The sequence below is a fragment of the Peromyscus maniculatus genome, chromosome 9 (genome assembly GCF_049852395.1).
Source record: "Peromyscus maniculatus bairdii isolate BWxNUB_F1_BW_parent chromosome 9, HU_Pman_BW_mat_3.1, whole genome shotgun sequence".
Taxonomy (NCBI): domain Eukaryota; kingdom Metazoa; phylum Chordata; class Mammalia; order Rodentia; family Cricetidae; genus Peromyscus; species Peromyscus maniculatus.
The window spans coordinates 55279080-55293163 of NC_134860.1; the positions used below are offsets into that span (position 1 = coordinate 55279080).

General features: G+C 42.0%; 1 protein-coding gene across 2 annotated transcripts in view; it reads left to right on the forward strand.

The window, feature by feature from the left end:
- Positions 1-14084, forward strand: part of Ift88 (intraflagellar transport 88) — a 106759-nt gene that overhangs the window by 56453 nt on the left and 36222 nt on the right. For both annotated transcript variants that reach the window (XM_076545090.1, XM_076545089.1), the window contains exons 18-22: positions 253-361; positions 2582-2732; positions 3151-3266; positions 9046-9098; positions 10357-10422. In XM_076545090.1, the coding sequence (XP_076401205.1) occupies positions 253-361; positions 2582-2732; positions 3151-3266; positions 9046-9098; positions 10357-10422 (495 nt within the window). The remainder of the gene's footprint in view (positions 1-252; positions 362-2581; positions 2733-3150; positions 3267-9045; positions 9099-10356; positions 10423-14084) is intronic.

Sequence of the window (14084 nt, forward strand, 5' to 3'; positions counted from 1 at the left end):
TGTTTGTTGGTTTCTGTCTGATGTCCTTGATGTCCTGCACCCCCCCACCCCCCCAACACACACACTTTAAAAATCACTGGAGCTGTCTGTAGCTTGTCTAATGTCTGCTTGGAGAAATTCCAGCCCTTATTGTTTTCTAAAACTGCTCAGTTCATTGTCGTTTTCTTCTCTGGATGATTTCGCATAGGTTTAAATAGTTACCCGTTGCCTTGAGTACAATGATGCCTGTGATGCACTTTCTCTCTTCTCAAGGCCTCACCTATAAGAAGCTAAACCGTCTGGATGAAGCCCTGGACTCCTTCCTGAAACTGCATGCAATCCTTCGGAACAGCGCTCAAGTTCTTTGCCAGATAGCAAATGTGTATCTCACTTAAAAACTTAAGGACATTATTAATCCCCTCAGTAGGAAATTGAATATTAATTATTAAATAATATTAACCATGGAGATAATTGATGAGGATAATATAACAGATTAACCTGCTGAAAATAGTTCAGTTGGTAAAAGATCATTTGCATCCTAAGAAGAATTAGTTTAAAATAGTTGTTAATTTTCATTTTAAAAAAACTAATTGAAGGATTTGAGGATATTTTGAACACATAATCTTTGAGTGAAAGTTAGATACTTTAGATCATTGTACTAATTCTGATTTTGTTTAGAAAGTTCATGTAGGATATTGAAAATTTGTGACTAATTAGTACTGTTGAGTTTAGGTAATGAATTAATTTTAGCTGGTGTGTAGATATAGTGAAGCTAGCTCTCTGAAAACTGTTATCCTCAGAAGTCTTCAGTACTGTGTGGCCTCGTTCATCAGCTCTCATGCCGGTGTGTCCTGTGTGTGCAGGGTTAGATCCTGTGTTTGGATCTCTGCATGCAGCACTCATCAGCACTCATGCCAGTGTGTCCTGTGTGTGCAGGGTTAGATCCTGTGTTTGGATCTCTGCATGCAGCACTCATCAGCACTCATGCCGGTGTGTGCTGTGTGTGCAGGGTTAGATCCTGTGTTTGGATCTCTGCATGCAGCACTCATCAGCACTCATGCCAGTGTGTCCTGTGTGTGCAGGGTTAGATCCTGTGTTTGGATCTCTGCATGCAGCACTCATCAGCACCCATGCCGGTGTGTGCTGTGTGTGCAGGGTTAGATCCTGTGTTTGGATCTCTGCATGCAGTACTATAAGGTATTGCTGCCATGTCAGCCTCTACGACACTGAGGGCCCTTTGTTTTCCCTCTCATGGTTAGAAAAGCAGACGTGTGAATGTTTTAATGCCTCTCACTGATTGGAAAGTACTTTGACTTTTCTCATTTTGATGAACTTTGACCACACCATTGGGAAGAGCTAATGTTTAGGTTTCCATATACTGTTACCCTGATATGTTTCAGGTAATATAGTTAGAGAAAGGTGAGGCATATTATTAAACTAAGTACTATCCAATCTACTTTGGATAGGTATTTTTTAATTTTTTTCATAAATTTTTAGAGCTGATAGCATTATAGTTATTCCTTTTATTCTTTGTGTTTATTATTGTGTTTCAAGCAGTGCTGAAGATAGAACGTAGGGCCTTGCTCTTGCTGGGTAAATGCTCTATCATTGAGCTGCACCCCAGGAGGTATAATTTTATCCATTTTTCCTGAAACTAAACATCATGACTCTGCTGGGGCCTAGTTAGTGACTGGGCAGTAGTTAGTTGATGAATTTGAGACTCTGAATAAACTTCCTTGTTTTTTCCTTGTGGTATCACAGCACAGGCGACTTCTTGCTAAGCAGACCTGGGGTTGGGGGATGTTCATTCCATTCCACATCAGCTGTAAGTAGGTAATAGTCAACAAATGTTGATACGAACAGAGTGCGTGTGCATATGCAGAGGACTTACTAGGTGCTACAGGAAACTACAGAGGGAAAGTGCCCTGTCCTTCAGCTTGTACTTTAATTAGGGAAAACACGTAAGAAAAATGCAAGAAGACAGTTTCTTTACTGTGCTGAGGTTAAGAGAGCTGAGGTCACTGAGCAAAAGTTCCAGCATTCCTGGGCAGTGCTTTGAGTGATTCTGCTAGACATTTGGTCCTTGTTCCATTTCCAGCTCTGCAAAAACACTGTAATAATAAATATATAAGATAACTATGCTGCTTTCTGCTCCAAAATTTTGTGGAAAAAAGTTTAAATCTGCATCTAGAATAGATAGTACTTCAAGTTATTAATGGTATACCTATCCTTTTCCTAAACATTGACATGGAACATATCAAGGTGACAGTATATGAAAACTTACTTACACTTTAGCTCTCCTCCAATGTTGTAGTCAAAGTTTATCAAAATGAGAGAAGTCAAGGTGCTTTTCCAATACAATGAGGGGCATTAAAACATTGACACATGTCTGCTTGTCTGAGTGGAGGGAGACAGCTGAAGAAAAGCTAAAGGGGAGTAGACTAGAGAGAACCAAGGTGTCAGTGGCCGCACTGCCCCATTTCCCTCCTCCTGGAGAGGGCTAGAACTACACTGCAGACAGCGTGTTCCTGAGGAAGCATTATCATTGTAATATTTCCAAGTTTGCTTATCGGTGACTGAATCTTAACTGACGTTGCCCAAGATATGAGCTAATGGAAGATCCCAATCAAGCCATTGAGTGGCTGATGCAGTTGATCAGCGTGGTGCCGACTGACTCCCAAGCTCTGTCTAAACTAGGAGAACTATACGACAGTGAGGGGGATAAGTCCCAGGCGTTCCAGTATTACTATGAGGTGGGTGTGTGGTCTCACTTTCCTTCTAATTTCTGACGGTTTGTGGATTTCAAGGGAACAGGCCCTAGAATTCTAGAAAGGATTATTGGTTTAAAACTAATAATGAGTTGTTAAAATAAAATATTATTAAACTATAGTTTTGATTCGTTTTAGTTAAAATGAAAAATACTAACTCATTTTTCTTAAACCATACTTTGCATCTCCTGATTCTTTTAAATATTTAATATAACTCACATCGTACATAACTGAAAACTGTCAAGTATACCTACATTTTCTAAGTCTTGTATCGTTTTAGAACTTGCAAAGTTATCTTGATACTTCATACTTTTTATAAATAAATCCATTCAACAGGTAAAGTAATCACGTATATTCTGTACTGCTTCTGAAGTTATGTTGTCACCTTCTGTGTTTTCTCTAGTCATACAGGTATTTCCCTTCTAATATTGAGGTCATTGAGTGGCTTGGAGCTTATTACATTGATACCCAGTTCTGTGAAAAAGCTATTCAGTACTTTGAAAGAGCATCTCTTATACAGTAAGTAACTGTTTTATATTTAGTTAATGTCTTGCATTGAGACTGTTTTTTATCCCTAAAAAATTAGTATTTGATAAGCCTAATAAATTCATGAAAATATTTTAATGAGTTGTTTTCATTTTCTTGTATTTTTTTCATTTTACTTTGTCTCTATTGTGACAGATATATTTTCCTTTGCACAAGAACTTTAAATACCTTTTATGGTATACTTTGTTGTTTTCCTCACCTGAACCTCAGTGAACAAGTAGTGTTTATTTACAAATCAGAAAGTGACTTTCTAAGTCTTAGGACAGTTTTATTACTAGAAGAGTCTTCACAGAAGGAAGTCGTATTGGTTGCTGTATATTGAACCTTGCTCTTTTCATCTCAGCCTCCCCCTGGCTTCAGTTCTGATCATGGCCTTTCTGGAATGCCTGCTTGGTCATATCTATTCCGTTTCTTGCTGGTTCCTCAGTTCCATTTTCTCTCTTGTTTTGCTGGCCTGTCTGCTCTCCCAAAGTTTTGTTTTTGGGTTAATGCAGCCATTTGTTCCATTGGGGACAGCTGTGCAGAAGTTTAAACGACGTGACCTGGTAATGGATGCCGTCATCTGCGTCTGTCAGGCCGGCACTGCTCCTTAGTCTCGGTGCTCCCTTGTCTCCTCAGCCTTCCAGGCTCCTCAGTTCCTCTCCTTGTTTTACACCTGAGTTTCCCTGAAAATGGGGGTCTTTCATGTGAAGTCCCTCTACACTTCTCTCCCTGCTTTTCTCTCTCTACCTTCATTTGCTTCTGGTCTTATGTGTTTTTAGTGACAGGCATTCAGTATACATTAATTACATTTCCTCTATATTTTTGATCATGTATTTACTGTACTGTACACAATAATTTCTTTTCTGATATGTTAAATCATTTTTAAAATACTTTGTTTGTTTGTTTGTTTGTTTGTTTGTTTGTTTGGTTTTTCAAGACAGGGTTTCTCTGTGTAGCTTTGCGCCTTTCCTGGAACTCACTCCATAGTCCAGGCTGGCTTTGAACTCACAGAGATCTGCCTGGCTCTGCCTCCCAAGTTCTGGGATTAAAGGCGTGTGCCACCAATGCCCGCTCTAAAATACGTTTTTTATTTTTGCCAGGCATGATGGCACACGCCTTTAATCCAAGCACTCAGGAGGCAGAGGCAGGTGGATCTCGGAGTTCAAGGCCAGCCTGGTCTACAAAGCAAGTTCCAGGACAGCCAAAGCTACACAGAGAAACCCTGTCTCAAAAATACCAAAACAAAAAAAAACTTATTTTCAACTGATACATAATTATTGTAGATACTACATGCTAAGGTTATTGCTGTATAAAGTCTGCCTCTGTCATAAGAACATAAGCACTTAAGGAGTGGGACTGTTCATTCTTCTGTCATATAACTGCTTACATATTATAGAGAACTGGCAAATGATTTAATTCAGTTTAATTTCTTCTAGTGACACCTATGATAGAAACGTCTCTCCTGGTTGTATCACCTATATTTTTGTGGTTCTTAGTGATCTACTGTTTCTTACTTGTTTAAGCCTATACTTTTGTTTTATATTTTCTGTATATCTATAAATTACATCTTAAAATATTAAGGAATACTAGCCCCAACTGATTATAGTCACTCACATCTGTAATCCCAGTGCTTGAGAGCTGAGGCAGGAGATTTTCCACAAGTTCAAAGCCAACCTCTTTGTGATACAGTGTGAAAACCTGTTTCAAAAAAAGAAAGAAAGAAAAGGAATGAAGGAAAAAGGAAAAGAAAAGAAATTCTACTCCTATTGGTCCATTATTCAATGCAATTCTATTGTTTAGCAGTTTTGGAGAATGTTATTTAATATGTTCATCATGATTACTATGATAAAACGCCATCTGAGGACCAGTGTATGCACTGTGGGAGCTCCAAGAGAGGAAGAGAACAGAGCAGAGAAACTGCTGAAACTCACTGTGGCCAGCATTTCCCACAGTTGAGGAAGGTTGTGGATCTGTGAGTCTGCAGAGCTCAGTGAACTCCAAGTGGGAAAAACCCAAGGGACCCCATGAGACACTTTAGCCACACTGTTAAGAAAGTCTTAGCCACACTGTTGAGAAAGTCTTTAGAGCATCAAAAGGAAGTGTCCTCACATACAAGGGGTGCTGGATAAGATTAAGCAGAGTTGTGGTGGTATTGTGTTCCCCAAAATATTGTGTACTCTAATAAATTTATCTGGGGTCAGAGAACAGACAGCCACTAGATATAAAAGCTAGAAAATGGTGGCACTCACACCTTTAATCCTAGCATTCCAGAGATAGAAATCCCTCTGGATCTCTGTGAGTACAAGGCCACATTGAAAATAGCCAAGCATGGTGACACACACCTTTAATCCCAGAAAACCAGCCTTTAATCCCAGGGAGTGGTGGTAGAAAGTAGAAAGATATATAAGGCGTGAGGACCAGAAACTAGAGGCGTTTGGCTGGTTCAGCATTTGGCTGGTTCAGCATTCAGGCTTTTAAGCAGCAGTTCAGGTGAGAGCCATTGGGATGAGGACACAGAAGCTTCCAGTCTGAGGAAACAGGACCAGCTGAGGAACTGGCAAGGTGAGATAGCTGTAGCTTGTTCTGTCTCTCTGATCTACCAGCATGGACCCCAATAACTGACCTCGGGTTTGATTTTAGAAGAACTTTTAAGATTCCTGCTACACAGAGTCCTCAGCAGAAACCTTGAAGTCCAGAAGACAGTAGATGGTATATATAAAATCCTGAAATCTCTGATTGTAAAGATAACCAAAATCTCTGAGAAATATATGCACAAAATTGAAATATAATAAAAGAATTTAGTAAAATTGTAGGATGTAAAGTCACATAAAATATTTTTGTATTTATGTAGACTTGTAATAAACAATCCAAAAAGAATAACTATGAAATTAGTAAAAAAATAAAAATAAAAATAAAAGTATCATTTATAACAGCATTAAAAAGAATAAGGTAACCAAGAATTCATTTAATTGTATTAGCTAAAAAGCATGTGCTTAAAGCCATGACTCACTCCTGAAAGAGATTAAGTACATAAACAAATGGAAAGACACCAAGTGCATGGATTAGAAGACTAGGGTTGTTAGCAATACCAAGCAGAGTGACCTTAAAGTCAAGGCTCTCCCTATCAAAATTTTACAGACATAGAAAATCCACCTAATAATCATATAGAATCTCTACCCAAAGAGGAATGAAGTTGGAAAATTCAGAACTCCTATTTTCAGAATGTGCTTGCATACAACCATAATCAAAATAGTGTGGTACTAAAAGGGGCTAGAAAGACAGATACGAGAATAGCCGCTAGCACCCCAGAGTAACCCTTCCCATACATGGAAGTTGATTTCCTATAAAGGTAGCAAAACCATTCAATGGAGGAAGGACAGTCTTCAACTACAAACGTTTGACAAACTAGATATTTACATGCAGAAAAATAAACCTTGAAACCAACCGATGGTACACACCAGTAATCCCAGTTACTCTGTAGCTAAGGCAGGAAGATTGAGAGTTCAAGGACAATCTGGGCTACAAATCAGTCCTTCATCTCAAAAACAACAACCACAGAAAATTGAACCCTTAGTTTACCCCATATACAAAAATTCACTTCAAGTGGATTAAAGACCCAAATAAATGTAAGACTAAAAACTATAAAACACCCACAAGAGAGGGCTGGAGAGATGGCTTAGCAGTTAAGAGCACTGGCTGCTCTTCCAGAGAAACCAAGTTCAATTCCCCGAACCCACATGGCAGCTCACAACTGTCTGTACCTCCTGTTCCAGGGGATCCTACACCCTCACACAGACATACATGCAGGCAAAACACCAATGTACATAAAATAAAAAAAAAAAAACTCATAAAAGCCCTCGGTGGAAATTGTTCATGCCATTGAATGTGGCAAAAACTCTTAGAAATGACACCAGAACACAGAAATAGACCATTAGACTTAATCAAGTTTTCAGTCTTCTGCTTAACACAGAAGAGTACAGAAGGAAGCCTCAGAGTAGGTCATTACTGAAGATGTATAAAGAGCCACTGCAACTTGACAGTAACAAAAATGAGCAAAGATTTTGAGCACATTTTTTAAGATGGTGTGGATTGCTGATAAACACATGCAGAGATGCTTGGCCGCATCTGGCATTGGGGAGTGCGAGTCGCACACATGCACACATGGGCAGCAGAATTAGACTGCGTGAGTTATTTGAAAGGAAGATAGGAACTAGGAGTGGGATTGTTGAAGGGGTGCCCTGGGACAGTGGAGGGGGAAATTGGGGATCAGTATCATCATATTTCATTGTATACATGTATGAAATTCTCAAAGAATAAAAATATAGTCTTATTATGTTGCCCTGGCTGTCCTGAAACTCAGTATGTAGACCAGGCTGGCCTCAAAATCAGAGATCTGCCAGCCTCTGCCTCCCTAGTGTTGGGATTAAAGATGTATGCCACCATGCCTGGCTCAAAGAATACATTTTTAAAAATAATTTTTTTAGGCTGGGCTAAAAAACAAAAAAGTAAATAAAAAAGGCAGAGTATAACTTGGGGGTTGGATAACTAAGTGTTGACGAGGATGTGGAAAAACAGGAGTTTTTGCACATGGCTAGTGAGAAAACACAATGCTGTCTTGTGTGCATGGTTTGCAGTTCATCAGAAAGGGACACTTAGACTCGCCGTAGGACCCAGCAGCGCGGCTCCTAGACAGGCGTGGAAAGGAGTGAAAGTGGGTCGTATCCTGTCCCTCAGCTAACAGCCTGGGGAGTCGGATATGGTCCCGTGTGAAGAGGAGGGTGACCGTGGTATTCAGAGACAAGAGTAACAACCCTGTGGTAGTGCCTGCTGGGAGGTGGTGCCAGGAGCTGGTCTAGAGCAGTAGACCGCAGGTTGTGTAGGATGGCAGAGGCTGGGCGGGCCTTCTCACAGAGGGAGTGCATGTGACCTGGAGTCCAGCCGTGCAGCCATGCTCCTGCCTGGGTTTGCTGAAGCTGAAGCCTCAACAAGGCCTGTCGAAGAGAACTGGAGAGGCAGACGGGGCCTGGACGGTGGGGAACCTGGGTTAGGACCCTGAGTGTAACATGTGGGTGGAGTCGGTGACTGGTTTCCAGGGGAAAGTAATACAGTTAACTATGTATTTTATTTAGATTGCAGTGGGTAGGTGTGTGGCAGTGTGCTTAAAATTAAGAACTTGACACACAGCAGTGCTGAGATGAAGCCTAGATGTGTCCAACCCCAGAGCTGGTAGGCTTGCCATCGAACTAGCTTAGAGTTGGAAGGCATCTGGAAGCCCCTGGGGAAGAAGCGCAAGGGAGATTTGAGGGCAGGGAGCATGAAACAGTTCCCTGGGCTGTTCCTGACTCAGATCTGGAGGTGGGGGTGGAGACAGGATTTCCCACTGTGACCCAGCCCAGCCCAGAACTCACTACATAGCCAAGGGTGGCTTCAAAATCAGCAATCCTCCTGTCTCAGCCTCCTGTGCGTGCTGAGAGTACAAGCATGCACCCCGTGCCTGTCTTGGATGTTTGCAGTAATAACTTTAGAAAAGAATGTGATTTCTTGTTGAAGGTGAGGGGCGTAAATAGAGTTCTCGTTGCCTCTCTTTTGATTAAAGCCTGCTTGTTCTAACACAAGATCAAATATTTTTATGTTCTAAATTTGTGAGCCTGTATATTACTAATAAAGGTTAAATAAACAAAAGGTCTGAGGTCTTAAAAGGAAATAGAGGTAGAAAGACATTTCACTGTCTCATTGTTTTTGTTTCGTCTCTAATTTCTTTCTCTTCTAGACCCACACAGGTGAAATGGCAGCTGATGGTGGCTAGCTGTTTCAGAAGAAGTGGTAAGTGTTTTGACTTTCTTCATTTCTTATTTAGGAGTTATGCGTGTAAATGTGCTCCAGTTGAGTGTTTATTAAACATGAGCTTTCTAAATAACTACACATAATTGAAGCATGTCATCTAAAAAACATAATAATTACTACAGAATTAGTCATACAGAAAAGGTCATGCTTCCCAAGCAGGGGTGTTTTGTGTTTGTTTGAGGCAAGGGCGGGGGCCTAGCACTGGCTTTGAATTGAAGCTCAAACACTCTACTGCTGAGTACACCCTAGCCTGCAGACAGTCCAGTGACTCTCCTAAAAACGGGTTACATGTTAACCACAAAATATCCTTTTTATATTAGTTTCTATTTCCATATTTTGCCCGAGTGATTCTTAATTCAAAACTGTGACATCGGGAACTGTATTATTTACAACAAAGGTCACTAGGTACAGAGATGTGCACTTCTGTCCTGAAGAGATGCCTGCAGCTTAACTGCTGGGGAGCCACCCAAGAGGTCAGGGTTAACAAGTTATAAACCCTCCTTAGACCATAAAAATGCCAGGAAAGACAGTCCTGACCACCCCCCACCCACCCCCACCCCCCCGCCCCAGGAAGCACAAGCTGAGGTGGTCCGAGTTCACCTGCTTGAGTGGGAGGTTTCCTGATAGCTGTCAGTGTCTTCAGAATGGCTGGGACATACATTACAAACTTAGTCTGGTCCTAAAGTAGTGAAGGGCCCACTCTTTACCACTACCGTGGCCCTGTCACATGGAAAGTTTGACTGAGAGGTGCCATTCATTTGCACAGGACCACGAGTCACACCCCAAGCTCTAAATGATCTAAACATTAGCCACTGAATTATTTCTGCTGAGAAGTGGAAACTGAATTTCAACCATTTCCTTCCACTCTAACCTTTTTTCAATTTTGTTTGTTTATTCATTTATTTTTTGTTTTGCTTTTGAAGCCCAGTCTTACTGTGTGGCCTGAAACTCTCTGTAGTCAGGCTGGTCTCTACTCAACAGAGGTCCTTCCTCTGCTTCCTGAGTGCGGAGGGTACAGGCATGAAACACCACACCCACATTATATATATATTTTTTCCTCCCAGAAATTACTCAAGAATAATACATATTTGCTTGTGCAAACATGAATGTTTTCTACTAAAGCATTAAAGTATGCCAATGCTTTGGATTCGAATCAAAAATTTTATTAAATTTAGTAAGATTTATATAACTTTATATAGCTAGCTATTATTACATTTTCCTCTCTCTTTACTTACAGGTAACTACCAAAAGGCATTAGATACTTACAAAGAGATCCACAGGAAATTTCCAGAGAATGTTGAATGTAAGTGATCTTGTATTTTATAACTTTAAAGGCAAAGACACCATATTCTGTGTTCTAATTGATAGTTAAATTTGCTGCAGTAATAGTATGCATAAATGAAGCTTCAATTGTGGTACATAGCTTTAAAAGTTTTTATGCAAGCCGGACGGTGGTGGTGCACGCCTTTAATCCCACCACTTGGGAGGCAGAGCCAGGCGGATCTCTGTGAGTTCAAGGCCAGCCTGGTCTACAGAGCGAGATCCAGGACAGGCACCAAAACAACACAGAGAAATCCTGTCTTGGAAAGACCAAAAATAAATAAATAAATATGTTTTTATGCAATAATGAAATTTGACTCCATAAGTATGCATTTTTATAGCACTTAGTTGCTGATAGGTTTAAGTATAATACCACATTCTACTTATAATTAAACAGATCTGCATCTCAAGCTCTTATGAAAACGTTTAAGAACAAATTTTGGGGAAAGCAGCTGTAGCACTGTTGGTAGAATGCTTGCCTGACATGAACAAAGTCCATGGACCAACCCCACACCAACTAGATCCAGATGTGGTCCAGTGCTGCGGGGTGAAGACAGGGGGGTTAGAGGCCCAGAGTTAAGGTTATCCTCAGTTACATGAGTTCATACAGTGATGTTTTATAGGACAGGCATTTGTAGGATTTGTATTGGAGTGTGTGTGTACGTAATGTGTGGGTAGGTACACGTGTGCCCCATGTGCCTGTGTAGACCAGAGGACAACTTTGTGGGGTAGGTTCTCTCTGTCCACTTTTGCATGGGTTTGGGGATTGAATTTCAGTTACAAGGTTTGCATGGAAACTGCCTTTACCTGATGAACCATCTTGCCAGCCCAAGAGAAGCACTTTTTAACTCTTTTTTTTTTTTTTTTTTTTTTAAGGTTTTATTTTGTTTTCTCAAGACAGTGTTTCTCTGTGTAAGCCTGGCTGTCCTGGAACTCCACTTGTAGATCAGGCTGGCCTTGAACTCAGAGATCTGCCTGCCTCTGCCTCCTGAGTGCTGGGATTAAAGACGTGTACCACAGGCATGGGTAGGGGAGAGATTTCTCCCCATTGACACCTGAGGCAGGTGGGAGAGCTGTCTGTCTGCATTCCTCTTATGTCATGTGACAGCATGGGGTAGGGAGAGATAGGGGTGGGAGAACCAACCCTGAGGACAGGAAAGCAGAGGAAGGGCCCCGCCCCTTGCTCATGGCTACAAGGGGTGAACTAGCCAGGGCAATGCTGGTGGTGAGGACAAGGGAGAGCAGGTGGGCTGACCAGCTCCCCAGAACCAGGGTTAAGTATTGGCCCACCCCAACTTCCACCCCACCTGTGATCTGGGGGAGCACAGACAGGGAGGGGCGGTTCTGCAGACCCTGGGCTACAGGATCTCTACGACACAGGGCAGCAACAGGATGTCCAGGGAGAGTCCCAGTGAGGGCTCAGGGTCAGGAGTGTAGCAGAGACCTGGGGCCTGCAACAAACCAATGATTCTTTGCCACGAACAGCTGCATGTAAAGATGTGTGGATAAAGGGGTTTACCGCGAGACTCACTGTGTCACACTGCAGCTTCCACGACGAGGTTTTCCCTTTCTTCCTTTTTTCCCCTTTTTTATCTTAAATTTTATTTTGTTTTATTGGGGGGAGGTTGCAGGGGCAGAGGGCAGATTCGAGGGGACAGGAGATGGGTGGCATTGGGATGCATGATGTGAAAGACACAAAGACCAGCTTGTTTTTAAGATTCTTTTAATGTATATGTGTGTATGCCTGTGTGCATTCATATGCACCACATGTGTGTAGGGGACCACAAAGGCCAGAGGGTGTCAGGTTCCCTGAAACTGGAGTCACAAGTAGTTGGGAGCTGCCTGATATAGGTACTAGGAACTAAACCCATGTCCTCTGCAAGAGCAGCAAGCGCTTTTAACCACTGAGCCATTTCTTCAGTCCTGGGAGAAGCATTTTTAACTGTCCATTTTAGTGTATAATGTTTTCAGGGTGAGAAAAAGATACTGTTACTATTTCTGAAAACAAAACATGAATAATAGTGCAGGTAATTTTTTTATTGGGACTTTAATGTGTTTGTGTGTGTGGTTACTGTGTACAGAGACATACATATGTGTGCTAGAGGTCAATATCCGGTGTCTTCCTCAGTTGCTCTCCACAGTATTTTTTGAGGTAGGGTCTCTCACTGTCCTGGAGCTTGCCAGTTTGGCTAGACTGGTTTACCATGGAGCTCCAGAGACCTGCCTGTCCCCGTCTTCCCAGCACTGAGACTGAAGCTCTGTGACACCGTGCCTAGTGTTCCAGTGTGTGTTCCGGGGACCCAAACTCAGACCTTGGTGTCTGCACAGTGAGCGCTTTACTGACTGATCGTCTCCCACCTCGAATTTCAAAATGCTGTCTTGAGATGGTACTTGCTTGTACGTTGTGAGGTGAGCTTTGCAGAAGCACCCGTGTATTGCCTCTCTTGTTGCACTGTGGATTTGAAGCCTTTCATAGTGATGAGGAAAAGTATTACAGCAGGAACCACAAAATCTGCTCTAATAAAAACAGAAAATAGCCACCTTCATTCACTGCATATTGCCACCAACCTGTCAATTTTGTCCTTGTAGTCAAAGAGGAAAGTCCGCTGGGTAGTGGTGCTTACACCTTCAATCCCAGCACTCTGGAGGCAGAGGCAGGTGGATCTCTGAGTTTGAGGCCAGCCTGGTCTACAGAGCGAGTTCCAGGACAGCCAGGGCTACACAGAGAAACCCTGTCTCAAAAAAACAAAAAGAAAAGAGAAAAGTCAAAGTCAGTTTAGAATTTTTACCATTTTTGTTAACAAACAAAAAGCAATTGCTTGAGAAGACATCTCTTCATTCATGGTGAGGATAGTCATTGAGAGGTGTGGGAGGTGTTGAGAACAGCGCTGCAGCGAAGAGAACATCTTTGAAAAGTCTTTTTCATTTTGTTCTTAAAAACAATAACCACGTGACACATTACAGTAAAAACACATCTCTCCTGAGCCCAGGTTCTGATGATGCAGCCTGATCCAAGGAGTAGGTAGAGTCCCGGCCCTGCTCCTGGAGGGGCTGCGGAGGGCTGAGAAGTCCAGGACCAAGAAGCAGGTCCATCACCTCACAGCCACAGCACAGACACCAATGAGGAAACGGTCTACAGGGCGTCACTTGTAGCTCTTCCTTCAGAGGTGTTTAGGTTCACAGTAGACCCAGGCATCTATTTTCTCTGTTTCTTTTTAAAAAGAAACTTCCTGTGTGGTTCTTAGTCTCAGTCACATTAGAGACCATTCAGGAGCCAGAGGTCCAGGGATGATGTATGTAAGTGGAACCTGCCTACCTGCACCTGGGGTTAGGTGATTGAGGGGTCCCTGCAGGTATCAGACAGGAAAGCAAACCTCGAGAAAGATGAGAAGGAAAACCTGGTGCAGATTGACTTCATCAACCAGGATCAGAGACTTCTGGGAGTCTGATGCCAGGCTATTCATTGTCAGCATATTTAAAACAGTACAGTTTGTGAAAACCTTTCCAGACTGCAATTGGTTCAATTCCAGGTGCACAATAAAGCTTAAGGTGTGACTCCATAACAGTCTTGGGGAAAGAAGAGTGTAGATAATCATTCTGGGGAATTTGGGTGACGTCTGTCTCTATAGCAAAAGGTGAGTGAAG